The sequence below is a fragment of the Sorex fumeus genome, unplaced genomic scaffold, assembly GCF_029834395.1.
Source record: "Sorex fumeus unplaced genomic scaffold, SorFum_2.1 ptg000003l, whole genome shotgun sequence".
In the NCBI taxonomy this organism is placed as follows: domain Eukaryota; kingdom Metazoa; phylum Chordata; class Mammalia; order Eulipotyphla; family Soricidae; genus Sorex; species Sorex fumeus.
Genome location: NW_026606060.1, coordinates 17792570 through 17818658, shown reverse-complemented (window position 1 = coordinate 17818658; position 26089 = coordinate 17792570). Strand labels below are relative to the sequence as shown.

Below are 26089 nucleotides of genomic sequence, written 5' to 3'. Positions count from 1 at the left end.
ACGACAAAGCCTGAAAAGCTACCCGTGACGTATTTGATATTCCAAACACAGTAACAATATGTCTCACAATGGAGATGTTACTGGGCCTGCTTGAGGACCAATGGGAGGACAGTGCAGACAGTGCTATGTTTATCTAAAAATAAATCAAAATCAAGTGCATAGGTACTTAAACTTTTTACACAGAAAGCTTTCTTTTTTCTGGCCACACCAAACTTTGCTCAGGACTTACTCCTGGCTCTGTGCTCAGGAATTATTCTGGCAGTTCTCAGGGGATCATATCAGATGCTGGGATCAAACTTGGGTTGGGTACATGCAAAGCAAACACCCTACCAATGTACTATCTCTCTAACCCCACTAGAAGATCTCTAACTCCCTGCTATGTCTAACTTTCCAAGGACCTATAATTCAAAGTCCACTCTTAGAGCTTGTAATAGAAAACATAATGTTAAGAAGAGTTTATAGGCAGCTTTTTATCTGAAGTGTTTGTTACACACCTGATCTTGGGGATCAATCATCAAAGGCCACCGTCTCCCCTGAGTAACCAAAATGCCATTTTCTGTTGATATAAGGTCACGGGGCAGCCCATCAGTATTCCACTGTCGTATTTCATAGGGATCTCCAAGAATGTTTATAAGACTGAAGGAAGTATCGATTGGGATATCCAGTTCCTGACAGCCCTCGATCCAATACTCTATGAGCTGCAGAAAGAAAAGTTTGCTTGATAGACACATGAATACCCATAAACAAGGATACACAGAGAGTGTCACAGTAACAAGACTCTCTAGTCTCCTCCAGTCATTTGACTTCAGTGCAAAGGACATGGAAGTAGACTGAAAGTCAGGAGATTGGGGTCCTAGATTACACTCTCAAGGCTGAGGTGCAGGGATGTTACTCTGCTGTCTCATTCATAAATGACAAGAGCTGTCACAGTAGTTTGAAATTAGGGTGTCCCACCTCTTGGAAGGGTCTGGAAGCACCTGAAGTTTGGGATACTCACAATGATGATGGGTGTGACTCTACTCCATATAATAGATTTGGGACAGGGGGATCAAATATACTGTCCCCTTCACTGGGTGATAATTGTGTACAATAGAGAACTCTCTATTTTCCCAATGCATCACTGGTATTATTGCTCACTTGGTACCAGATAACCTGCGAGTTAATCTGTGAGTCCCATGCTGACTAGATTTCAAAACTCAACAACAAGCCCAATGTCAGGAAGAAAGAATTTTTCACAAACGGCTTGAAAAACCTCTCCCAGTAATTTAGTTTTCTGGTATTTCCCTTTGCAAAACCTTAGTTACAGTTTCAGAACACTTCATCCAGGTTAATTTTAGGTACCACTTCTGTTCACAAGGGGAGGGGAAGGGACACTCTGTGCTTTTTGTTTCCCTGGGGTTCTTGTATAAGTAAGCCATGAATTGATTCTAGAGGCAGGAAAGGAATGGGAGGAATGTGTCAAGGAAAGTTGAGGGATAAACATCGTTGACCCATAGGGGAGATGGGGTGTTGGGTGAGGTATAAATCCATTTCCTTCACAGTGGAGAGCTTCCACCTAAACTCAGAGAAATTCTCCCCACTCTATCCTACCACTTTCAGCTGCCTCTTACCACTCCTTAGAGGAAGCAAGTGAGCTCACCTTTTGCCTATACTTGGCTGTAAAGGCCCCATAGTAGGCAACACATGCTGCTGCGATGAACACATTCCCAACAATGTTCCCTATCTCCTCCTCAGATTTCTGGATGCTTTCTTCCCACCGAACTTGCTCATCTCCTAGTGCAGCTGTTAGCTTCCCAGCACGTGTTAGACGTGCTTTTGTCAGGGCCATAACCTTTGCTAAAAATGTAAAGACAGGTTAGGTATTCAATATTTTTTTTAAATGTAAGAAGTATACCAGAATTAGTATTATTTAGCTCATGTTGCCAGTATATCCTGATGAAACCTCACACTGATTAAACATTATTTTTCATATGAAAACCAAGTCCAAGTATGCTTCTTCCAAGCAAAGGGTTCACTTATTTTTTAGGTGTGTGTGTGTGTGTGTGTGTGTGTGTGTGTGTGTGTGTGTGTATGCAAGCATGTGTTTTTCTAGAAATTGAACCCAAGGCCTTGTAAAAAGCCTTATTAAGGTATAGGAATCGAATATATGCAATCCTTCTAATTTTACACTACAGGGCCAAAGTAGCGATAGCACAGCAGATAGGGTGTTTGCCTTGCATGCGGCCGACACAGCCAACCCGAGTTTGATTGCTCCGCCCCTCTCAGAGAGCCTGGAAAGCTACCCAGAGTATCTCACCTGCATGGCAAAGCCTGGCAAGCTACCTGTGACGTATTCGATATGCCAAACACAGTAACAAGTCTCACAATAGAGATGTTACTGGGCCCACTCGAGCAAATCGATGAACAATAGGAGGACAGTCCTACAGGACAGTGCTACAGGGCCAATGTAGTACACCTGACTGAAATACATATACACATTGAGTGAAAGTAAAAGTCTGATTGAAAACTCTTTCTACTTTTGAACATCAGGCATTTTCTGACCAAAGTAAAACTTGTGAGTTACTTACCCAGACTTTCTTTCTCATTCACACCTTTTTCAAATTCTTCTTGTAAAGCCTGTATCTGAAGTTCTACTTTTCTTAATAATTGTTGCTTTTCTTTCAGAGTAGCCATTGTTATATCAAGTTCTGCCTAATAAAATCAGATTAAGTGTTTAAGAGTAGGCTCCAAAGATGGTTAAGTTATCTCAATTATTAATGACTAGAAATAGTATTTACGATTCCCTTAAAGTATTTTGGGATTATATATAAAGTTAAAACTAAATAAAAATAGAGTAAAACATGAGAAAAGAAACAAACAGAATCAAACAAAATGAATTCAAACAAAATATATCATAGAAGAAATAGAGAAATAGATAGACCAAGTATTTGGGATAAATTAGTCACTATAATTGAATATTAACTTAAATGACAAAATACATGAAATGTTCATACGATAGTGAAAAATAACCTTTCCTAATCAGTTTTCTAGAGTAGAGGACTACAGTCTGGTCTTGCAGGCCAAAGATAACCTGTTTATTTTGTTTGTTTTTTGACAAAAAATGGTTTTACATTTTTAAGTGGATTAAAAAGAAGAATGCCACTTCATGATATGTACTACCTATGAAATTAGAATTTCATTGTTTATAAAGAAAGTTATACTGGAACATAACCTTGCTTATTTAGGTATGAATCATGTTTTTGTGCTGTCGAGTTGAGAAGTCAAAATAGAGATCACATAGCCAGAAAGTTTAAAACATTTATTAGCTGGGGATGTGGAGACTAGTAGAGGAGTAAAGCATTAGTCTTGCATGTAGTTGACCTTGATTTAATCCCTGGTACCAGTGAATGATCACTGATCATAGAGCTAGGAGTAAGGCCTGAGCATAACCGGGTATGATCCAAAAAAAATATTACTATATGAATTTGGGGAACGTTTAGATTTATTAAAATATTTATTTATTTAACCTGGGATCTTATATTCTTTATTTTTTAAACTTTATTTAAACACTGTAGTTTACCAAGTTGTTCATAATACAGTTTTTTTGGCATTCAATGTTCCAACACCAATCCCACCACCAGTGTGATCTTTCCTATCACTGTCCCCAGTTACCTAAATAGCTCCCAAGACCGTCCCCTCAAAAGGCACAAAATAATGTCAAAAATGTCACTATAGTTAAATGGTATTTAAATGGTGTTGACATTTATGGTCTTGGTGTACACAATTACACCATGTAGTTGCATAATTATCTGAACTTTTACAGAAAAAGTCAACCTGTCAACCCTTGCTCTCTAGCCCATGGGCCTTTCAGATTCTTGTCCTTTTAAATAATTATTCTTCACTTTTCTTGTGATCTCACACTGGAATGTGAATGAAGATGGTTTTTAGAACTTCAAACAAACCTATTAAATATGAGAGTATTTAGCCTCTGGAAATAGACATGGGCGTTAGAGCTAAAGGCATGTTAGAAACAAAAAGGTCTAATGATACAAATACAATGAGGTAGATTCTCACTTTATGTTAAAAGAGGGCTGATATTAGGAGTCATTTATAAAAAAACAAAACAAAACAAAAAAAACCTTTGCCAACTGTATTTGTGAGGAGGAATCAGAGTGGCCTCCAGCAGCAATCAGAAGCCTTGGGGGCCACTCCAGCTGTACCTGGCCTGTGATGCAGTGGTGCTCTGGTCCAGTGGTGTGGGGGCCACCAGGTCTTCATGTGGAGGTGCTGGGTAGGGACATGTGATGCTGGGAACGGAACCTGGGACTCGTGTGTGCCAGGCATGGGTGCCAGTCTTTTGAGTTGTTCCTCAAACCAGCTATTATTTTTTTATAACAAAGATTATTTATCTTTGATGTCTTTTAAATTTTGATTGCCTTTTAAAAATTAAGTTTTTAAATTGATTTATCATTGGTTTACATTATCATGGAATTTTAGGGGTTTAGTTACATACCTTTGTATATTCAGTTCTCACCACTCTAATCACCCAAAAGTTCCAGTTGCCAACCATCTCATCACCAAACAGACACCTCTGCTCATTCCTCCCACCTACCCTTCTCCTTCTCTCTGGGGACATCACAGTTGTCACGAGTCTAGAAGTTAGGTGAGTTATTTCTTGCCAGTTCACATGTCAGTTATTCATATTCCACACATGAGCAAAACAATCCAATATTGCCTTTCACTTCCTTCCTTTTTTCACTTACTGTCATCACTTCAAGATTCAGACATTTTGCCCCAAAGGCACACCTTCATCTTACAAGAACTAATTTTCAAAAGCACTGTTGCTTTAAAGGTGCCACTTGGATGATTAATGATTGTGGCTTTTAATTATATAAGATGCCACAACACAGATAAATGTACCTGGGCTGCACGGAGTTTTTGTCTCTTTGGTTCAACTTCTTTGATCACCCGTGAGTACAAATCCATTGCTCTCACCCACATACACATGGATTTACAAGCTTTGGACACTTTTTCTACCTTTTCAGGTAAAAAATCAGGATTGTTAATATACTTTTGGAGTTTTGCCAGTATTTGAGGCTTTATGTTTTCCTTATCATATTCTAAAAGTCTTCTTAGAAAATTAGAGTCACCAAGAAGTTGCTTTGCTGTTTGCCAATCAGGCCTGCAAGACAAATATGATAATATCCTGGTAAGAAAGCGATAAAAGATTGAAACAATGTATTCTTATCAAGATTTTAAATTGGTATCCTAATTCATGGGTAGTTTTAATCTTGATACTGTAATTTGAGTGAATCTAATTACATGGAAAGACAGGGAATTGGATATCCATGTTCTATACAATTAACCACTTGTTTGAGGTTGTAAGAAGAATTCTAAAACCATACAATCCTAGAAATGTGATACATTATAGAAAGAAGCCTTATGTAAAAAAAAATCCCTAAGTACTCACATTTTTTCTCATTTACATGAATTTAGATCCTTAAAGGTTCTTGCCAAGAAGCTACAATCACTTAATTGGCTTTATTTCTCTTATTCTTATTTGCTTCTTGCAAACTTTTGCAAGGTTGGCCTTTCTCATGTGGAAATCTGGTTCTCAGTTCCCTCTTGCTGGGGCTGTCTCTGTGCTAAGCAGGACCCTTACGCTGCAATGTCCCACTGAAGTGCTGGCTGGAGGTAAAGTAGGAAAGCCTAGCATGAGGGTGCCCTGGGTCCTTTATTCTCATTTTGACAAGATTTACATAGGAAAGTACCTTAGAAGTTTTATTAAAATAAAATTATATCACTAGGGCTGGAGCCACAGCACAGTGGGTAAGGTGCTTGCTTTGCATGCACTGACCTGGACTCAATCTCCAGCACTCTTTAAGGTTCCAAGAGCTCATGAGGAAAGATATTCGAGTGCAAGAGTCAGGAGTAATCCCTAAGCACCACTGGGTGTGGCCCCAAACCAAAACAAACTCCAAAAAGGTATTACTAGGAAAGTTAGAAATCAATGTATCTCTGAGCTGAAATCGGAACATTTTAGCACCAAGTTTAATATCTTAGACTGGAGAGAGAACTCAATGCGCTGAATGCAAGTAGGAGGCCTGGTCCCCTAAGCACAGAGCTGGGAGCAACCCCCAAGTACTACTTGGTTGTGGCCTGAAAGCTGGAAATATAGAACCTTTCTTGTTGCAGGAATCACCACACTCCTGCCCAGCCTGCTTCCATTCTGTAAGCATCAAAACTATGTGAACCTGCAAAGGTCCTCCTCTCATGCTAGCAGCAATGCCTCTCAAAGTCCTGCTCACACCTTCCCTGCTGAACATGGGTGCTTTTCTTGGCCATCAATACTCAGCAACTTTCACGTCTTGAAGTTATTATTTTTAATATTTACCCAGTAGACTATACATGTCTTGTGTAGAACTTTATATATTCTACAGTCTAGGATAAAATGTTGGTTAAAAAAATGTTGAGTCAATTTGTTGTAGGACCAAATGACTGGTTGAGAAAGGGAAGAGAAAGAAGGCATGGGAGTGAAGTGGGGAAAAAAATGGCTGAGAAACACCACAGGTGGTTTGGAAATGGATTCTGAATTACTTACTTGGCGTTCAGGAGAATGGAAATGGCTTCCATAACAGTCATGACCATATCTGGAGGCTTTGTAAAGACTCTGATTTCCGCTATATCTGCTTTGTCTAAGGAATCCAGAGCTTTATTGGCAGCATCGAGTGCGGGCAAAGCTTCTTCGAGGTCTCTTTGAGCGTCATCAGCTATTGCTTGGGTTTCTTCAGCTTTTACTTTTGCTGTTGCTTCATCTTCTTGTACAACACTACGGACCTAATGAGTGAAACACAGTTCTTTGTGTTGTTTCCTTATTTGAATTTTAATGTTTAAAGATAAAGTAAATAGGAATAAATCATAATATTTTTTCCTTTGGATTAGACCAGTATGAAAGATGATTAGATATATTGTATATTATGCTTTTCTTTGTTGACTTTATCTCTTGCTACTACAAGAATGAAGACATTATTTGAGCAATTATAATAAAATAAACAATTCTATTATTAAAAATAAAATTATTCTAATAAATAATAATAATTAATAAGGCTCATCATTAGACTATACTAGCTGTTTCATATTCATAGGTAGCTCTTTTCTCACAACTCTCTCTGTTCCATTCACTAGGTTCATCATTCTCAAAGAGAAAACCAGTTGGATTTATAGAAGGGAGAGTGTTTACAACTTCAGAGTATTGCTAAGTTCATCTATCACTTAATGATTTTAATAGTATATAAAATTCAAAAAAATTAATATATGTTATTGCATGTAAAGGATCAGCTGGTAATCAGTTTTCTTACCACACTGTCAAACAACGTGTCATACCTGATCTGCATTTTCTTGATCTACTGCCAGTTTATCCATCAAAGCTTCAACATCTTGTGATTTTGCCAAAAGAACAGGTTCTAAATCTGACAGATCTATTTTCATTTTGTCTACTAGTACATTTGTTTCTAATAGCTTGGTGAGACCATTCTTTACCCGATCACGTGCCTAGGTGACAATGAAAATATCTATTATAGAAGGTATCATAAACACAAATTTACTGGCATCTTTTTGTCCTGTATTTGAATTTCACATTTTAAGAATTAATTTGAGATACTTGAAATTGTGATACATAAAACTTTAAGTAAAAGTATTTTAGAATGTGAAAATGACTTTCACCATGGTGAGTTTAGGTCCATGTCCCCTGTCCCTGCCATGCGGGCAGGATACTCTCGGTAGCTTGCTGGGCTCTCCAGGATATATATATATATATATATATATATATATATATATATATATACTGTCACTGTCCTCCTGTTCATCGATTTGCTCGAGTGGACCCAGTAACATTGTGAGACTTGTTGTTACTGTGTTTGGCATATCGAATACGTCACGAGTAGCTTGCCAGGCTTTGCCGTGCAGGTGAGATACTCTCGGTAGCTTGCCGGGCTATTCAAGAGGGGCAGAGGAATCGAACTTGGGTGGACTGGGTTGGCCGCATGCAAGGCAAATGCCCTACTTGCTTTGCTATTGCTCCAGCCCTATATATATATCATATATATATATATATCTCCCTCTATGATTTGTTGTCTACTAATATTTAAATTAAGTATATAAATAATTATATGTGGCCCAATAATTTTATCCCTCATATATTTATCTTGGTTTAAGAGTTTTATAGGAATTATGTATGCGGGGATATTATCACTTGTACAAGCAAGAAGTTGAAGGTGAGCTAGGTATTTCACATAAAGTGTAGATATGTAAAGTTCATGAATCCAGGATTTCCTTAAAAAATCACAGACTGGCTTTGGGATCAATAACAGAAGTTTATCTTCTCACAGTTCTGGAGGCTAGTGGTCTTGAAATCAGGGTGTCGACAGACCTTCCTCCAAGACTCAGAGGCCGTGATGTGGGCTGTTATTCTTAGAATTGGCTCCCTCTGTGATTTACTATAGAACGGTTTCTTGCTCATTCCCAAATTGAAAGTTACTTTCAATCCTTGGCTTACATCTTTATCACTCCAATCTAGCTTTTATCAATATGGGAATTTTCTCTTACAAGAGCATCAATCATATTGGGTAGGGCCCACCATAACCTATTTTTTTCCCAAGTTGAGATAACAGTCATTTACAAGAATTTAAATGTTTAGAAGTTTTAGAGGTTTAATTTTACCACACCCACTGCAAAAGTACAAATATAAATAAAAATAAAGAAGCATAAAAAATGATATTAAACTTACTGAAATCAATTGCTTCCTTTTTTCACTCAGCATAGATAGGTAGAGCTGGATCAGTTCCAAGTAGGATGTGGGTGTTGTGTAGTATCGTCTCCGCAGCTCTGCATAATATTGATCTGCCATCACGGAGACGCTCATGTGAACATTTACACACATGAGAGAAAGCTTTTCCTTCATTTCTTCACTTACAGCCCCAATATTTGAAAAAAATGTCTGTGATACAGAAAGAAGTGCTTCTCTGGGCCACTATAAATAAAGGAATAATATGAAAATCTATTGTTCACTTTAATAACATACAATTGAGCAGTTAAGAAAAGCATATTTTTCTCTGTAACTCTATTGTGCCTTGTCCTTTTTACCTCATGAATAGTTAAACTCTTATATATGTTTATGATGCTTAGTGAACTGAATGTCTGAGTTCCTTAGATGGAGACCTGTATTTGCTGTTTCTAGCACAATGTCAGGTATGTAAAACTTGTTCCATATTACTCTATTTATTAAAATTATTGATGATGACTATATGGCAAATATAAATGCATTGCTAGGACCTCATGTCCATATTCTATTTATCAATCATTTTGGACTCCAGGTCTATTTTTTTAAATTTTTATTTTTTATTTATTTATTTTTTTATTAGTGAGACATCATGAGGTACAGTTGCAGACTTACAAATTTTTGTGCTTGGGTCTCAACCATACAATGATCAAATACCCATCCCTCCACCAGTGCCCATTTCCCACTACCACGAATCTCAGTATCCCTCCCACCCCCCCCATACCCCCCATCCCACCCTGCCTCCGTGGCAGGACATTCCCTTTTGTTCTCTCTCTCTTATTGGGTGTTGTGATTTGCAAAAGAGGCAATGGGTACAATCATGTTTGGTCTATAGTCTACTCTCAGCATGCTTCTTCCATGTTTGAAACTTTTAACAATGTTATTTACAAAGTTGTTCATAATACATTAGTTTCAGGTACTCAATGTACCAACACCAATACGACCACCAGTGTGACCTTCCTTCCATCAATATCCCCAGTTTCCCACTCACCCTCTAGCCTGCCCCCTTATCAGGCACAAAAAATTTTTACCTTATTGCCTCACAATGGTGTTACTAATGTCATTGTCTGAGGATTTACTGAGCTGGTTGGTCCTGGTTGAACCTTATGTGTCATTGTTTTTGCTCATTAAGCTTAGTGGACTTCAACGCAATTTTCTTATCTAATTTGCAGTGCTCCTACTGGGCTGTCAGCCTCATGCCTCAGGAACTGTGGAGCTGGGATGACCCAATAGCTTGGTCTCTCTTTGAGATTAGTCATGGAGCTGTGAAACTGGTCAATTTATAGGCCAGAGGATTGTCAGGTGTGGATGGGACTCTAGGTATCTCCGTAGGACTGGGACTCACCCTCCCCCCTGCCCCCCTGAGAATGCTCCAGAGATCTTAACCTGAAAAACTTACCTGGGACAATTCAGTGTGATTAGAGTCTTCATATTTACTATTATAATTACTATCCTATTTGACTCAACATCTTTGTTGCTTTTTAAAAAATTTTATAGAATCACCATGATTTACAAAGTTATTCATAGTTGAATAACTTTGAATAATGAACAACAATCCCATAATTGGTGCCAACTTCCTTCTACCAATAGTCCCAGTTTCCTTCCCACCACAGCCTGCCTCCTTGACAGACACATTTTTAAGTTCAGTTGTAGTATTTGGATCTCATGCATTCAGTTTTGTTCATTTTGTAGTTCAGATATAGAGATTCACCACAACTCTACACTGCCAATGTCTCCAAGGTCTCTTCTCCCTACCTTTTTACCTCCCTATACAATTCAAAGTGCTCTATGTATCCCCCTTTTAAATACTTTGCATTACCTTGTCCTGTTATTCTATACATTACAGATAAGTGAGAACATTCTGTATTTTTTTGCAGTCGCTTGACCCTTAGTCAAATACAACTCTGTTGTATTCAGGACAACTAGTTTCAATGAGATCCTAGTGTAGCCTAGAAATGCTCCTATATTTTCCCCAATAAATTCCTTCATACATTCCAAGATGATTATTTTATATTCAATACTATTCCTCCAACTTCTACCAAGTCCTCTTTCTTACTCATTTGCAGCTATAGAACAAACTCCCCATTTTACTAAAAAACATAGATTTTATGAAACCAAAATTTCAATGAACTCTCACTTCTTTTCCTTCCTGTCACCATGTCTGTTCATCTACTCTTCTTTCTTATTACTCTAGGTATGCTGGGTCTGTGCCTTGCCCAGGTCAGGGCCTTCACTAAAGACTCAGTCCAGTTCCTTATTGCCTGCTCAGTGCTATTGATCCAACAATGCTTAAATTGGCTGTGACAACATCAAGCTTTCCTGGATCATTCCCAACATTACAAAGGACACTGTATGTTTCCCACTAAAAAGACTTCTTTCTTGTTCTCATTAACCCCTTTAGCCACTGTTGGTGTTCCTTTGGGGTAAAACTCCTTAAAAGAGTTGCCTACACATGTATTTCTGATTCTTCACCCCTTTTCTTTCTTAAACCTTCTACGCCCCCCCCCCCCACCCCATCACTGTACTGAAGCAGGACTGTCAAGATCACTGGTAACTTCTATATTGCCCAATTGAATGAACGTCTTTCCCTTCAAAAATGGTTTTCCTTTAGTTCAATAACTGTCACTGCAATATCTTACATATGAGCAAGTTATTTGAGGACTTTAAAGCTAATGAAAGCACACTTGATTTATTCTTGGTTAGTGTGTGACCCCTTTAAAGTCAAGCAAATGCAGATACTCAAAGAAATGTCCTGTGATGTCACCCACCTGAACAAACCAATCAATAGTGCAGCAGTTCACAAGGGAGGGAAACATACGACACCGGGAGCGAAAGGCGTCCCCAACTGGGCTCATGCATAGAACAATGTGCAGATTCTGACGAACTTTGTTGATGAAGAACTGAAACACCTGGTATTAAGAAAGGTATCATTCAATTAAAAATAAGGAGGAAGCAGCAATGAAAAAGTGTTGAAAATAAGTATCTAAATCTACCAGTTTTGATAAATGAGTATCAAGAAGAATAATACCATAGAAAAAAGTTAGTGTTGCATCTTTGTCAATTTTTTGTTCTACATCTGTTCTAATACCCCTTACAAACCCTTTGTTTTATTCCATTTAAGAACTCTGTCACCGTCACTGTCCTCCCATTGTTCATCGATTTGCTCGAGCAGGCACAGTAACATTGTGAGACTTGTTACTGTGTTTGTCATATCAAATACGTCATGGGTAGCTTGTCAGGCTTTGCTGTGCGGGCAAGATACTTTCAGTAGCTTGCTGGGCTATTGCTTCAGCCCTAAAATTGGATTTTTTTTTCTTTTTGGGTCATAATCAGTGATGCTCAGGGTTAATCCAGGACAAGAACGCTATTCAGGTATCCCAAAGAGGAATGAAAGAGCTATGCTCTCCATCGACAATCAAGAATCAGGGACGCTGTTTTGTTTGCCAAGATGTCAAAAATCAGATGGGCCAGACACATAATGTGATTTAAAGATGACCGCTGGACTAGAGCTGTTACTGACTGGATTCCATGGGACGTCAAAAGGACGCATGGCCGCCCACCTACAAGATGGTCAGACTTCATCAAAAACCCGGGACAAACAATTTGAGTCTCCTCATGTTCCTGGAGCGAGCAGATGCCATTGGGATACACTATTACGCAACAGGGATGAATGGATACGTTACTGGCGCCTGTTCGAGCAAATCAATGAATAACTGATGGCAAGTGATACAAGTGATACACCCAGTGATGCTCAGGGGTAATCCTGGCTTCTCAATCAGGAATTACTCCTGGAGGTGCTGAGAGACCATATAGGATGCCAAGGATCGAACATGGGTCGGCTGCGTGCAAGGCAAATGCCCTACCCACTGTGCTATCGCTCCGGCATCTAAGAATGGAATTTTTTGGGTGTTATTGCAACCTGAGTTGTGGATGTGATGTAGGACCCCTCCCCTCATTACTACTATATTTAAAAAGATCCCTTGAGTAAAGGAGATAGAGAGGTGTTTATTTAGAAGTTTTGTTTGGAGTAAAGAATAGCTGAGGGAGAGAGCCTAGGTACAGGCTACATTTGGAGCTGCAGAACGTGGCAGCCGTGCCATGCTCTCTAATCTTGGATCCTTATTTCAGTCAGTTTCTGGCATGCAGGGATTTCATGGCTTTGGAGATGGCAGCAGAAGCAGCCATGCACTGGCACCTGGCCCTGCAGGGATTCGGTGGTAAAAGTAGTAGCTCTCTCTCTTTCTCTCTCTTTTTTTTTTTTGCTCTTTTTTGGGTCACACCTGGCTATGCACAGGTGTTACTCTTGGCTTTTCACTCAGGAATTACTCCTGGTGGTGCTCGGGGGACCATATGGGATGCTGGGAATTGAACCCAGGTCAGCTGCGTGCAAGGCAAACGCCCTACCCACTGTGCTATTGCTTCAGCACCAGCCCCAAAGTAGCAGCTCTCTTGACCACTGATGTTGAGTGTGCATTTCATACCATCCAAGGATTTGAGTCTGGAATGCCTTTCTTTGGTCTTCCAATGTATCTATGTTGCCCTAAAAGACAAGTTTTTCTTACATTTTTTTTAGCTGACGACCCTTCTGCACATATCTATAAGCCTTGGCAAACAGAAAAATTTATATATATATTATATATACATATGTGTATATATATATATATATATATATGTTACACTCAGTGGTACTCAGGGTTTACTCCTGGCTCTATGCTCAGGCATCATATCTAGTGCTGCTCAGAGGACCAGATGTAGGTTAAGGACTGAACGTGGGGTGGATGTGTGCAAGAAAAGCACCTTACCTGCTGTACTATCTCCCTGACCCAATAGCAAAAATACAGAAACAATCCAAGTGTCCAAGAACAGATGACTGGACAGAAAAATGATGGTATATACTACAAAAGAAATTAATCATATTTAAAAAATTCCACCCATGGGGATTTGTGAATTGCTAGAAAATAAGGCCAAGACATGTTTTATTTTACAAAGCCATGTTACCATTCCGACATATCCTACCTCATCTCTACTGCCCTCGGAAATTCCTATTTCTTTTGCTTTTGGTCTGGTGCCTGCTAAAACTTGCTCCAGTTCATCCTTTTCAAATAAATTAGGAACTTCACCTGAGTTCAGGATATTATTTATATCTTCTAAGAACTCTTCCACTACTATCTGTAGAGAAAGCAGAGTGATCCTTATAACTCACCCAAGATTTCAAAAAGTACTCTGAGGATGACTTAGGTAGAATTCTCCAGGATGGACCTCAGAGTTTGTAATGATTTTATTCCGAGGGAAAGATAACAAAAATGAAAGCAAATACATGGGATTACATAAAATTAAAATGCTTTTACACGACATACACAAAAAAAATTGAGCTAAAATATCTTATATGTTATACAAATTTCTCTTCTGTTTTTTGATTACCAATATTCTCACAGATTTTAATTTAATAAGCTACACTGTATTTAGGTAGAAGCCAATTAAATTGGAATTACAATGAAGCAAATTTTATCATGGAACTGAAATAAATATAATGATATTTAAAAACAGAACCACTTCAATTAGGTTTCAAAATATTTGCTTTATAGGTGGAACTCTGGAAGATAGGGGATCTGGGTGGAGGAGGCCCAGTTGTGAACCGAGCATGCTTGGAGATCTCAGCCCCGGGTCCCGCACACCTGGGTTCCTCTGCTGGTTCCTTCATGCATGAGGCTCGTCCGAGCATGAGGAGAGTGGTCTCAGCATGGCTATGGCTGGGTCCCAGAGGTCTTCAGCTGCCAGGGCTCTGCTTGGGGTGGAGAAGGAAACTCAACCCGCCCTCCTCCAAGGGGCCCTGGTGAGGACAGCCAAGTCCGGGGGCAGAAGACTGTGTTGTTCTCTTCCAGGAGCTTGGTTTTATAGTCTCTGGATACTGCCATAGATGCGGTTTCACGGCAGAGGAACCCAGGTGTACAGGACCCCGGGCTGAGATCTTCAAGCCTGCTCGGTTCAGGACTGGGTCTCCTCCACCCAGATCCCCCATCTTCCAGTAGCTAGACAGTTACACCGCCAACTGCTGTGTAATCCCATCAACAGCCAGGATCCAGAGACTATTAAACCAAGCTCCTGGAAGCACGCGGGTTGCATTTGCGGCCTCACGACCTCTTTTTCTCTAGTTCTCACTCTCAGAGAACCCGGCAGGATACTGAGAGTATCCTGTCCACGTATATGCCTGACTGAAACACCTGTAAAGGCGATTAGAGGCTGCCCCCAAAGCCTCCATCCCTCTCAAAGAGCCTGGCAAACTACCGGGAGTATCTCGCCCACACGCAGAGCCTGGCAAGCTACCTGTGGCATACTCAATATGCCAAAAACAGTAACAATGAGGGTCCTCATTCCCCTGACTCTGAAAGAGCCCTCAATATGCCGTTGGGCTACAATAGCACGTAACAGGGATGAATGGAGACGTTACTGGTGCCCGCTAGAGCAAATCAAAGAACAACGGGGTGATAGTGATGGGTGGAACTCAGAGAAATGATTAACAAAAAATATTTATAACTAATTTCAGAGCTGAGTACTGAATTTCCAATTGAGAAGTAGGTGCCAATGGCATAGTAGTTTGGAAAAAGCTCTTGTTTGATATCCCTGAGTGCAGCAAGAACAACACACAGAAGCAATCTCTGCTTGTCATAGTTGTAGGCATCGGAAGCTACTACTTCAGTACCACAGGGAAAACTGGAGGCACATCAAATTTCCTGTAACAGACATCAGCTGCTCTGCCATTTGAACAATGCTTGGCATATTGTCCTAAAGTCAGGGGGTTATGAATTTCTGATATTAGCCATATACTCATTTTAAAAGGACAAGTGGATGTCTCCCATTGCAAGATCTATACACAACTTTTGATATTCCTTTGTCATTTTTATTGATGAATACTACCATCTGGGTAGGTAAATATAAGTGGGTTTACAATGGACTGGAAGAATATTGGGTCATACTTCCAACACACTATGTCCAGGATTGCAGATTACAGTTCAGCACCATCCAAGGTGTGAAGAGTTACCTATAATAGCGCCACTATAGCTGCAGGTGCCTCTGCAGGTGCCATTAGCACAGAGACACATATAAAATATTTTTGAGAAAATCCAAAAGATGTGTTTTCCTTAGGGAATGAATTTTGGAGTCATGTAACAATCAGTCAAAGTACACAGATGATTGAACACTTGGACTTTTCTTACTCCTGGGCTATCTGATTAGGTACCTGGGTGTCTGTGAAGAGGAAAACCATATTCTTTTCTTCCACACCAGCCAGTCTGTATAATTTCCTCAGATCTTCATGAAAACTTTCATAATTATATCCGCGGCTTGGTTCAATCTGCAAGCATTTGTAACCACATATATGAGCCGCAAGTCTTGTAAGAGATTGCTTTCCCGTGCCTCCTACTCCGACGAGCAGGGCATTGCCTCTTTCCTGACGAATCATGCGAACAATCCTGTGAAAGCAAAGTGGAGAAAATTTCCCATATACAGATGTGACTTATCTTCAGAGGCCCTTCCACGGCCTGGGGACAGTGGAACATCACCTCTGGGTGTAAGGCACAGGAAAAAGGCAGAGGTTGACTGAGGGTCACAGATAAAATCATAGGCTTTGAGGGTATTTTAGGGTATTGATTGTGGTTCTGCAAATTTCTGCAAATTTAGAGGAAAGTAACAATTGTTTCCTTTTCTAAACAGTGGATGATTTTGTTAGAACCCTGGCTGATCTTGGACTGTAGTTATAATACAGGGGTTAGGTGCATGCCTTGCAGGTGGCCACCCTGGCTCTATCCCCACATTATATGGTCCCCAGAGCACTTCCAGGAGCAGACCTGATGTTCTGAAGCACTGCTAAGTTTGCACCTAGAGACCCCGTGGTACCCCTAAGGTGGCCCGTGTAATATGGAGCGAAGCAGCACCACATCCTGGGGCCCTAGCATTAAAACTCCACCTGGTTGGGTAAGAATCACAAAGAATAGCCCTGAGCCTCCAAACACCACTCAGGAGAGTCCTGAAATGTCTATTAGGAAGCCTTGCTCTCTACTGATAAGAATGAGCAAGCATTAAAAAATACGGGCCCAAGTAAAAGACACCAGCTCAGGGGCAGAGAGCAATAGGAATAATTAGTAATGGATTTACTCTGAAGATATTGATAAATTGTTAGAAATAAAAGATCAGAAACAATAGTATTGGAGAGGCTGTAGAGATAAAACAACTCCTGGTGGGAGTGTAAATTAGTACAGCTTCTATGGAAAACAGTATGGACATTCTCTTAAAAATAGAAAAACCATATGGTACAGCAATAACTATCCTTGGTAAGAAATATAGTATGAAGCCCAAAGGCTATGAAAGCACTAATTGTAAAGGACACTGGCATTCCTATGTTCACAACCATATTATTCACAACAGACAATAAATGGAATCAACCTAGATGTCCTCAATAGGTGATGGAATGAAAAAGCAGTGGTGTATCTGATGAAATAAGATCTTGCAAATAAACAGATAAAGTCAGGTCCATGGGGACAAAAAGGATGGAATTTGAGGTGACTATGCTAAGTGGAATAAGGAAGTGAAATATAATTACTAGATGATTTCATTCATATGTGGCACATGAATAGCTTAAGGAAAACGATTTGGCAGAAAACAACAAATATTAACTCCTGGACTCAAAGAAAACTCTGTTGTTATTAGAGGGAAGGAGAGGAGGAGTGGAAAGAATGAGCAAACATGGACTTTTGGTGGTGGGTTGGCACTGGAACTTCAGCGGCAGGACTGCTCAGAATTATATGTGTATAGAGGCGTGAATCTTAATTTCTAAAATTTCATAATATCCTATGAAAATTATAGTTTCATCACAAGTAAATAAAATAACCTCTAGTGACTAGCATCCTACCAAAAAGAATAGTTCAACAAGATACACATTTCTTCAAAATGGACAGTCTAGATCCACGTGTACCATGGATGTCTCAAAGGAGACTTGTGACAGTGTGGGGCTCACAAACAGATGAATTTATGACCCCTGAATTTAATAAGTTTCCAAGAAAATTGAACCTCCTTTTTCTTTAGACATGCCAACTTTGTCATATTGTCCCTGTTTCTCTGCAACCAGCTCAGACCTTCTTTTTTAGGGAGGTATTAAGACAAGATATTTAAAATAAACTTAATCTTGATTTTTAACAAAAATAGTTATTTCTGAGATTTCACAGAAAGATATTCATGCCATACTTTTTAAAAATTTATCAAAACATTTATATTGTAGCTAGATTTGCTAATAGAGCTTTGTCAGTCTAGTATTCTAGTAAATTCTGTTAACAGAATTTTGCATAAATTAACTCTTACCTTTTAGTTTAAAAAGTATGATCATTACACTATTAATAGACTATACCTTGAAACATGTTCTATAGCATCTTGAAAGAACACCAACTTTACTTCTTTGGGATTTACAAGGTTATAATCATCAAGATAGTCCTGAAGAACATTTGCAATTTTCTCTAGATCAGGCAAGTCTTCATAAATCCGATCACTCTTATCTGCTCCAAACTATAAGATAATTTATGGAAGAAGAAGCAAACTGTATCATGCTGAAATATAAATATACACACCTATGCACACTTGAGCACAAACAAATAAAATGCATCAATTTAAGGAGAAGAAATATTAATTTATATTGTTACTTAATAATTTATATGGCTTATAATAGCAGGGTTATACAAACAAGGAAATGGAAATAAAGATATTAAAAATTTCATGAATAACTAAAAAACTTCATTTAACTTCTTTTAAGTGGTATTGAACTACCAATGATTATTTTCAGTATATTCTACACTAGAATTCAGATATAGCTTAAACATTTTTCTTATTATATTATGCTCTGGTTTCACATGTTTGCTCTTAGGCCAATGATATCAAAGATAAATGTATAGAATATTGTTACATAAAAGACTTCTATGATCATAAAAGTCAAGCCAGAATTATAGACATTTTTCATACAGTAGACATATAAAATCATTGAGAATGAAATTTTGTATTGTATGATGAATATAATAATGATATATTTTAATTGCTATAAAAACTTCTTGGGGCATTTTCATGTGGAAGCTTTGATTATAATACATATAGGCAGTATAAAAGAAGAGTCCAACTGTTCATATTCTTTGCTCTATTCTCTAATAATAAAAATCAATAGCACAACTAGGCATTAATATCATATCACTAGATAATATCACTAGATATTAATGATAATAATAGTTTATGATAGTATCATTAGAAATATACAGGAAATAAACTTGCACTATCTGAAAACCAACTTTAGACTTTGCTTTTAATAATACATTTCAATAAAACCGTATTTCATATAAATTATTCACACTTTCTACTGTCAGAGGTTACCATAGTCATGAGGTATTACAGACATATATTGTTTAACAGTTTATTTAACTGGCATTGCATCAGAAAAGACTGCAGTATTCCTAATTCAGTGTAGAAAGCTGGGGACTTATGGTGAATATAACAGACATGGACTCTCCCCTCTTGGACAAAGGAGAAGCATTATACCCAAAGAGAAGAAAAGTTTGTTTAAAAATTGCATTTGTCAACATAGGCAGTATGGTTAAACGAAAGGCATTTTCTAGGCAGATCTAGAAGTAAAAATAGGGTCCATGTATATAGGTGCTACTGGAAGGGAGACAGACTTGAAGTGCTTAGTAGAAGACAAATTTTGATACTAATTAAGAACTGCCCTGAAATGAAGACGACATTACTGATATTGAACTTCTCATTAATGAAAGCATTAAGCAGAGATTGAATAGTTACACAATGAACAAGAAAAGGGATTTTAGTCCTGAGTTAAGAGAAACTTTTTTGTTTTCTTCCACATGGAGTACCCTCATTGTTCCCCAGTTCAAACTTATCAAAATGATTGTAGGAGTCAGCAATCTTTTTCACCAAAGGAGTAGTTTTAAAATATTTTAGGTGTTGTAGATCAAAGAGTCTCTGTGTGATACTATTCCACTTTGCCTTGAAATGCAAAAGAAAATGCACATCTAAACAGAACACAGTCAAATAGGTAGGTGTAGCTTAAGCTCTTAACAATCTTTGATTACAAAATAGGAATTGATTGACCTGTGCTTCATAGTTTCTGAGTACCTGACCTAGATTTTTAATATTCACAGATAAATCTTTAATATTCACAAATATAGAGTTCTTGTAGAATCTGAACCAAATCTAGAGAACAGCAAATGTGTTAATACTTCAAATGTAGTTGGGTCAATGAAATATACTTGCCTTTATGAAATCTCCAAATATGATGGGCTTATTCAAAAAATATTCCTGTCCAATTGAAATTCCAAAATGTTTATCTATTAAAAATTAATTTTAATATGATAAGTTTAATGCAGTATTTTAGGACAAAACATGAAGAATATTATCAACTATGACTTAGAAGTCTTAATTAGAATGAATAAAATGTGGATCTAGAGTGACAGTATAGTAAGTAGGGCACTTGTTTTGCGTACAGCTGACCCGGGTATGATCTCTGGCACCCCATATGGTCTCCTGAGTCCACTAGGAGTGATTCCTGAGTTCAGAGCCAGGAGTAACTTCTGAGTACCACAGGTGTGGCCAAGAACAAACAAAAAAGCCATGCTAACAAAACCATACTTTAGTTTTGTTAACAATCCCCCAGATTTTAGATGTTCTGAAAAATATTAATACGTGTCTCATTAAATATCTACTCTTAACAATAAGATAGTAACAATATCTTATAAATGGTATCTTATTAAATGTCTTATTCATACTTAAAAAAATGAAGATTTACAAAGTTGTTCCTAACAGAGTTTCAGGCATACAATGTTGTTGCCAATCCCATCACCAGTCTTCCCTTCAGCAATATTCGTCCGTTCCCCCCAAATCCTCAGTCTGCCTCCCTGGCAGGCTCAGTTTTCAGTTTGGTTACTGTAGGCTGGGTCTCATCCTTACAGTGCTGTTGGCTTTGTGGTTTAGATACATTCATATATCTCACCTCTATACCACCAACATGCCCAATATACAATATGCTGTTTCTTTTATTTTTCTAGTCTATTTAAGGTTAATACAAATTAAAATATTAACTTTTGTTGAATTTCAATAAAATATTTTTCCTTTTGGTGGTTCTTTGTGTGTGTGTGGTGTATGTGTGTGGAGACATGCTTGGCAGTACTCAGAACTTACTCCTGGTTCTGTGCTCAGATATCACTCCTGGTGGACTAGGGGGACCATATATTTTGATGGGATCAAACCTGGGTTGGCCATGTGCAAGGCAAGGATTATCTGCTGTATTATTACTCTGGCCCCAATAGCTATTTTCTTAATATTTCATATAATTTTAATCATTGAAGGAAAAATATTTTACTCATGAAAATTAAACTTCATTTTGCTTTATTCTAAATAAGCGCATTTAAATTTTCCTTTATAGAAATTAAAATTCCTGTTTGATTGAAAAAAAGAACAACTAAATAAACATGATACTTACTAGCCATTTCTGTCAGAATAACATGAAAATACTGCTTATCTTCATTGTTAATCAAACGGTCATGGAAGACTCTTTGACATTCATGGCAGAAGAGTCTAAATATCTGAATTTCTTCTCTTATTGTTCCTGAGTCACATTGGAGGATGCCTTTTTTTAAGACAAAGAAAATAGTAGAAGTCTAAAATTGTGACATATCTAGGAACAGTTAATATCTAGGAATTAAGGAAAAACCCTTAATTCCAATGTAGTGTAAAAATAACATGAGGACTTGGTCTGGATTATGCAAAGAAAGGTCACCCCCCACTTATGACATTCTATGATATATATCCATCCCTCCACCCACCTATCCATTCATACACTCATCCATCTATCCATCCATCCATCCACACATCTACCCATCCATTCAGTTTTCAGATATGGTATAAGATCAAGGAGTCCAGTGCTGAACTACACAGTGTCCTTGTAGCAACAACAACCCATTGGAAGGAAGAGAGATAAACACACACTTAAAGATGAATATCTAGGATATAATTTCAGGTAGTACTACGAATGGAACTTCTTCTATAAAGGAAAAGGTTTTACTGGGGATGTGACACATGGGCAGAAAAAGTGAGTCCTGTTTATGAGTTAGTTAAGGACATAGAAGCAGTATAAGAAACCCCTGGGCAGGCTCCTTTTTAGAAGCAGTAAGGAAATGACATCAGTAGAGGGGAAAGTGAGAGAAGGTGAGACTGGAAGACATCAGGGTTGAGATCATAAAGAGACTCAGTCTCAAGGGCAGGAGTATACTGTTGGCTGCAAAGAGGGTGAAGGTGGGTTTTAGACATTAGTGAAACAGAAGAGGGCATGGAGAAGTGAGGCAAGGGGTGGGAAAGAGAAAAAGATGAGTGGGTGGGGAGAAAAGGATAGTGGAAAGGGGAGAGGTGGAATAGGGGGCAATTGGAGAGAGAGCCTGAGAGAGAGAGAGAGAGAGAGAGAGGAGAGGGGAGGAGAGAGAGAAGAGGAGAGAGACACAGAGATAGATACTGGTGAGGGATGGTAGTGGGGCTGACTGGGAATGAATGGAGTAGTGAGAAATGGTATTTTTGGGACATACATTTTGAAGTTTATCAGAATTTTTTAATGAAATTATCCAGTAATAAGAACAATCAAGGATGCTCCAAGGGTCTTGTGCTGACAAAATAACTGCAGTCCCTTTAACTGAGGTAGGAGCATACAGACTGAGGGGAGAGATAAATTCAAGAATTTCATCCCAGATGTGCAGAATTTAAGAAGTCTAACTAGATAGCTAAGTGAGTTTGTTTAGAAGAAACTGAGTTGGGGCCAGAGTGATAGCACAGCTGATAGGGCATTTGCCTTGTACATGGGCGATCCCCGGCATCCCATATGGTCCCCCAAGTAATTCCTGAGTGCAGAGTCAGTAGTAACCCCTGAGCATCACTGGGCATGACTCAAAGAGAAAAAAAAAAAGAAGCTGGATCACCCTGGAGAGTAACACACTGAGTGGAGTTAGTCAGAAGGAGAGGGACAGATAGAGAATGAGCTTCCTCAGATGTGGGATATAAAGAAACAAAATGTAGAGACAACAAATACTCAAAGGCAACAGCACCTGAGAGTTGGTCTTTAAGAGGGAAGACTATTCTTTCAGGACTCTTAGAGGAACAGGAAGTGAGGGCGCCTGGGAGCAGCTGGGTAGAGGATTTAGGATGATTATTTTGTAAGATGGAAATTTTCTGTACTGTTAGGAAAGAGTCAATAGAAGAGAAAGCATTAATGATGCAGAGGACAAGTAGAAATTGTAAGAGCAAAACTGCGGAACAGGAAGGAAGGTGTGTGATTCAGTGCTTAACGGGGCACTAACATGTCCCTATGGGAGCAGGCAGAGCTCCATCACTTCAGTAGGAGGGGAGGAAGATGCAGGAAGTTTGAAAGATGAGACTTCTGAATCAATTATTTAAATCACTATATATAAAATTACCATAGAAACTGATAATCTACTATATGTGACAATATAATTATATTTAGACACAATATAGCATCCTAAGTATATAATTGTGTAAATATATAATAGTTATACATTTAATATATAATATAACTATTATATATAATACAGCTAATATATAACTATTATATATTAAATGTATAACACTCACATTCAGTGCAAGAAGACTCATCGTCAGGGAGTGAAAACTGGGAGAGGATCCTGGCAGTCTGAGGCAAGCTAGGAAGTGGTCAAAGAGAGGTTGGAGGGGAACTTGAATAGGAATATGGGACAGGATTTCCGGGCAACTCATAGATATCCACGTGCATATAATTCTACTGAGAGATTTGGGAATGAACTGAAATGAGGAGAAAGCAGGCCATAGAAGGAGGGCTCAGTGTGGGCTCAGTACACTACCTTGTACACATTTAGATAAATCCCTCAAGTTAAAGACATAATGGGACTTGGCTGGAGTTGGCAGAAGATCAACACTCATCCTGTTGTAAATTTCAACTGCGGCTTCTACAATGTTTGATGCCATTTGTTTTACAACTGTCGGGAAGTCACTCAGGAAGCCATTTAGGATGGCCTAGAAGCAGAAACATCATATGAGAGTGTTCCATTTCTACCCAAAACATATCATTCAAATTCTCAACTGATTATAACTTCTCTACAATAACTAGAAAGTTGAACTATTCATTCTAAGAATGGACACACTCCTATTTTTGTATCTGGCCTGTGAACTAAGCAGGATTCACGGTCCTCCCATTGTTCATCGATTTGCTCGAGCGGGCCCAGTAACATTTCCATTGTGAGACTTGTTGTTACTGTGTTTGGCATATCGAATACTCACAGGTAGCTTGCCAGGCTTTGCCGTGCAGGCGGGATACTCTCAGTAGCTTGCCAGGCTCTTCGAGAGGGGTGGAGGAATCAAACCCGCCTCTGCCGGGCCAGCTGTGCACAAGGCAAACGCTCTACCACTGTGCTATTGCTCCTGCACAAGCAGGATTATACTCTGAAATAATTTATGGGAGGCCCCGAATCAAATGGAAATGAACTGAAGTCTGCTTCTAATCTTTACGGCTGAATATGGAACAATTCTATAGACTTTCATTTTCATGCATATTGAAAGTATAAATTATCCTTCACTATGAACTCCCCCAGCAGTTTTCCTGTACCAAAGGCCTCATCCTTTGCTCAGATTAAGAATTTGAAAATCTCTTGACATCTAATTTTTCTCTCTCTCACATTCTCTTTTGGAAACAAAATGGATCTCAATACATCTGCTTCCTTGTCTGCCCTAAAAGAACCTTATCCCAGTTCCCAATCTCTGGGAACTGGGCTTCTTCACTTGCTGTCCACTTATTTATTTGTTTCCACTCGGCCGTCCCTTCCACCACCTTTGATTATGTGACTTACTCGCTGCCCTCCCTTGGCAGTCCAGCTCTGCTGCTCTGCTGCTGCCTGTTTACCTCAGTCTCCCTCTTGTCATCCCTCACTGTGTACTAGTGAAACTATCAACAACACCCGGAAAACCTGGGCATATTTTGCCCTCTCTCAGTACCTTCATCCATACTCTCTAGTTGGCAGGTTCTTTCTTTGTGTTTTTGGTTCTATGTCATCTCTTCAAAGAAGCCTTTTCTGACCACCCAATCTATAAGAGTCTTCCCATCAATCTCTTCCTGCTCCCCAATCTTCTCATATGTAATTGGCCATGGTCTATGAGAACATATTTATTGGAGAGCTTCCTGCCCCAGCTCCTTGGGAAAGTCACCATAGGTTTAAAAATAAATTTCAATCACTGTTAACCTTGCAGTTACTCAAGGGAGAAGCCAGCAGAATTCAGACCAATGCTTATCTGTGACTTTACATTTGGAGCTCATCTACGAGATATTTTGAAATAAATGGAAGTACCCACTTGTAATAAACATCCTGTTGATTGTGACTTTTAGCATTTTATGAGACTCTTTTATGCCATGCCCTTCCTAGGTCCCCAGCAAGAAATTAACATTCTCTACATGACTTGTGTTTGGAGTAAGACTATCCTCAAACATATAAATATTTGTATGTGTACTTTATATAGCACAGGAATAAAAAGGTTTTATTTTTATCATACAAAGAAATACAAATATGGTTATACCAGCCCATTCATTTGCTTATTATTTTTTTCCAAGGTAGGAGGTCCAGGAGGACAGGATTAACATCTGTCTTGTTTAAAATGATAGATCAATGTCTGGCAAACAGTAATATACAACAAATGCTGCTGGACTAAATGGAGTAACGGTTATTAAATTGGTATCCATAAATAAAAGTTAAATCATTATGACGTTTCCTGAGTGAGGGCCACATTTGGTATTCTACTTAAAGATCTTACATGACATATTTGGCAAATCTGATGAGCTCCTCCTAAGAACATGCATACAAAAGAATTAAAATTCCAGTTTGGGGGAAGGATGTCTTGGCATTATTAGTATTTTATATAGTTGATTATGATTCTCAATTACTGCTAGTTTATCTTTATAATTAGAAATAACATGTAAAATAGTGACAACTGTATCAATTAAACTTGTGTGTTGTTTAGTTATAGCTATGAATAGAATTATCTATGGTGAAGTATATTGATGTTATATATATCATAGAGCATATACTAAGGCATATTTTTTCAAAGTAACTTACTTTTTAATTACCTTTTATCTGATATATAATTGACAAATTCCAATGAGATGGTTTTATACATTGTTAAAGAACTCCCCACATTGACTTAATTAACACA

At 38.5% G+C, this 26089-nt stretch overlaps 1 protein-coding gene and 1 pseudogene across 1 annotated transcript in view; both read right to left on the bottom strand.

The window, feature by feature from the left end:
- DNAH6 (dynein axonemal heavy chain 6) overlaps nt 1-26089 on the bottom strand; it is a 211933-nt gene that overhangs the window by 66070 nt on the left and 119774 nt on the right. The window contains exons 42-55 of the mRNA XM_056115431.1: nt 23734-23905; nt 21336-21482; nt 20111-20184; nt 18213-18367; nt 16053-16284; nt 13832-13984; nt 11584-11724; nt 8765-9007; nt 7363-7530; nt 6581-6816; nt 4900-5161; nt 2568-2691; nt 1640-1836; nt 495-698 (exon numbers count right to left, since the gene is read on the bottom strand). Of these exons, the coding sequence (XP_055971406.1) occupies nt 495-698; nt 1640-1836; nt 2568-2691; nt 4900-5161; nt 6581-6816; nt 7363-7530; nt 8765-9007; nt 11584-11724; nt 13832-13984; nt 16053-16284; nt 18213-18367; nt 20111-20184; nt 21336-21482; nt 23734-23905 (2508 nt within the window). The remainder of the gene's footprint in view (nt 1-494; nt 699-1639; nt 1837-2567; nt 2692-4899; nt 5162-6580; nt 6817-7362; nt 7531-8764; nt 9008-11583; nt 11725-13831; nt 13985-16052; nt 16285-18212; nt 18368-20110; nt 20185-21335; nt 21483-23733; nt 23906-26089) is intronic.
- LOC130028016 (SET domain-containing protein 9-like) lies at nt 15283-15915 on the bottom strand (annotated as a pseudogene).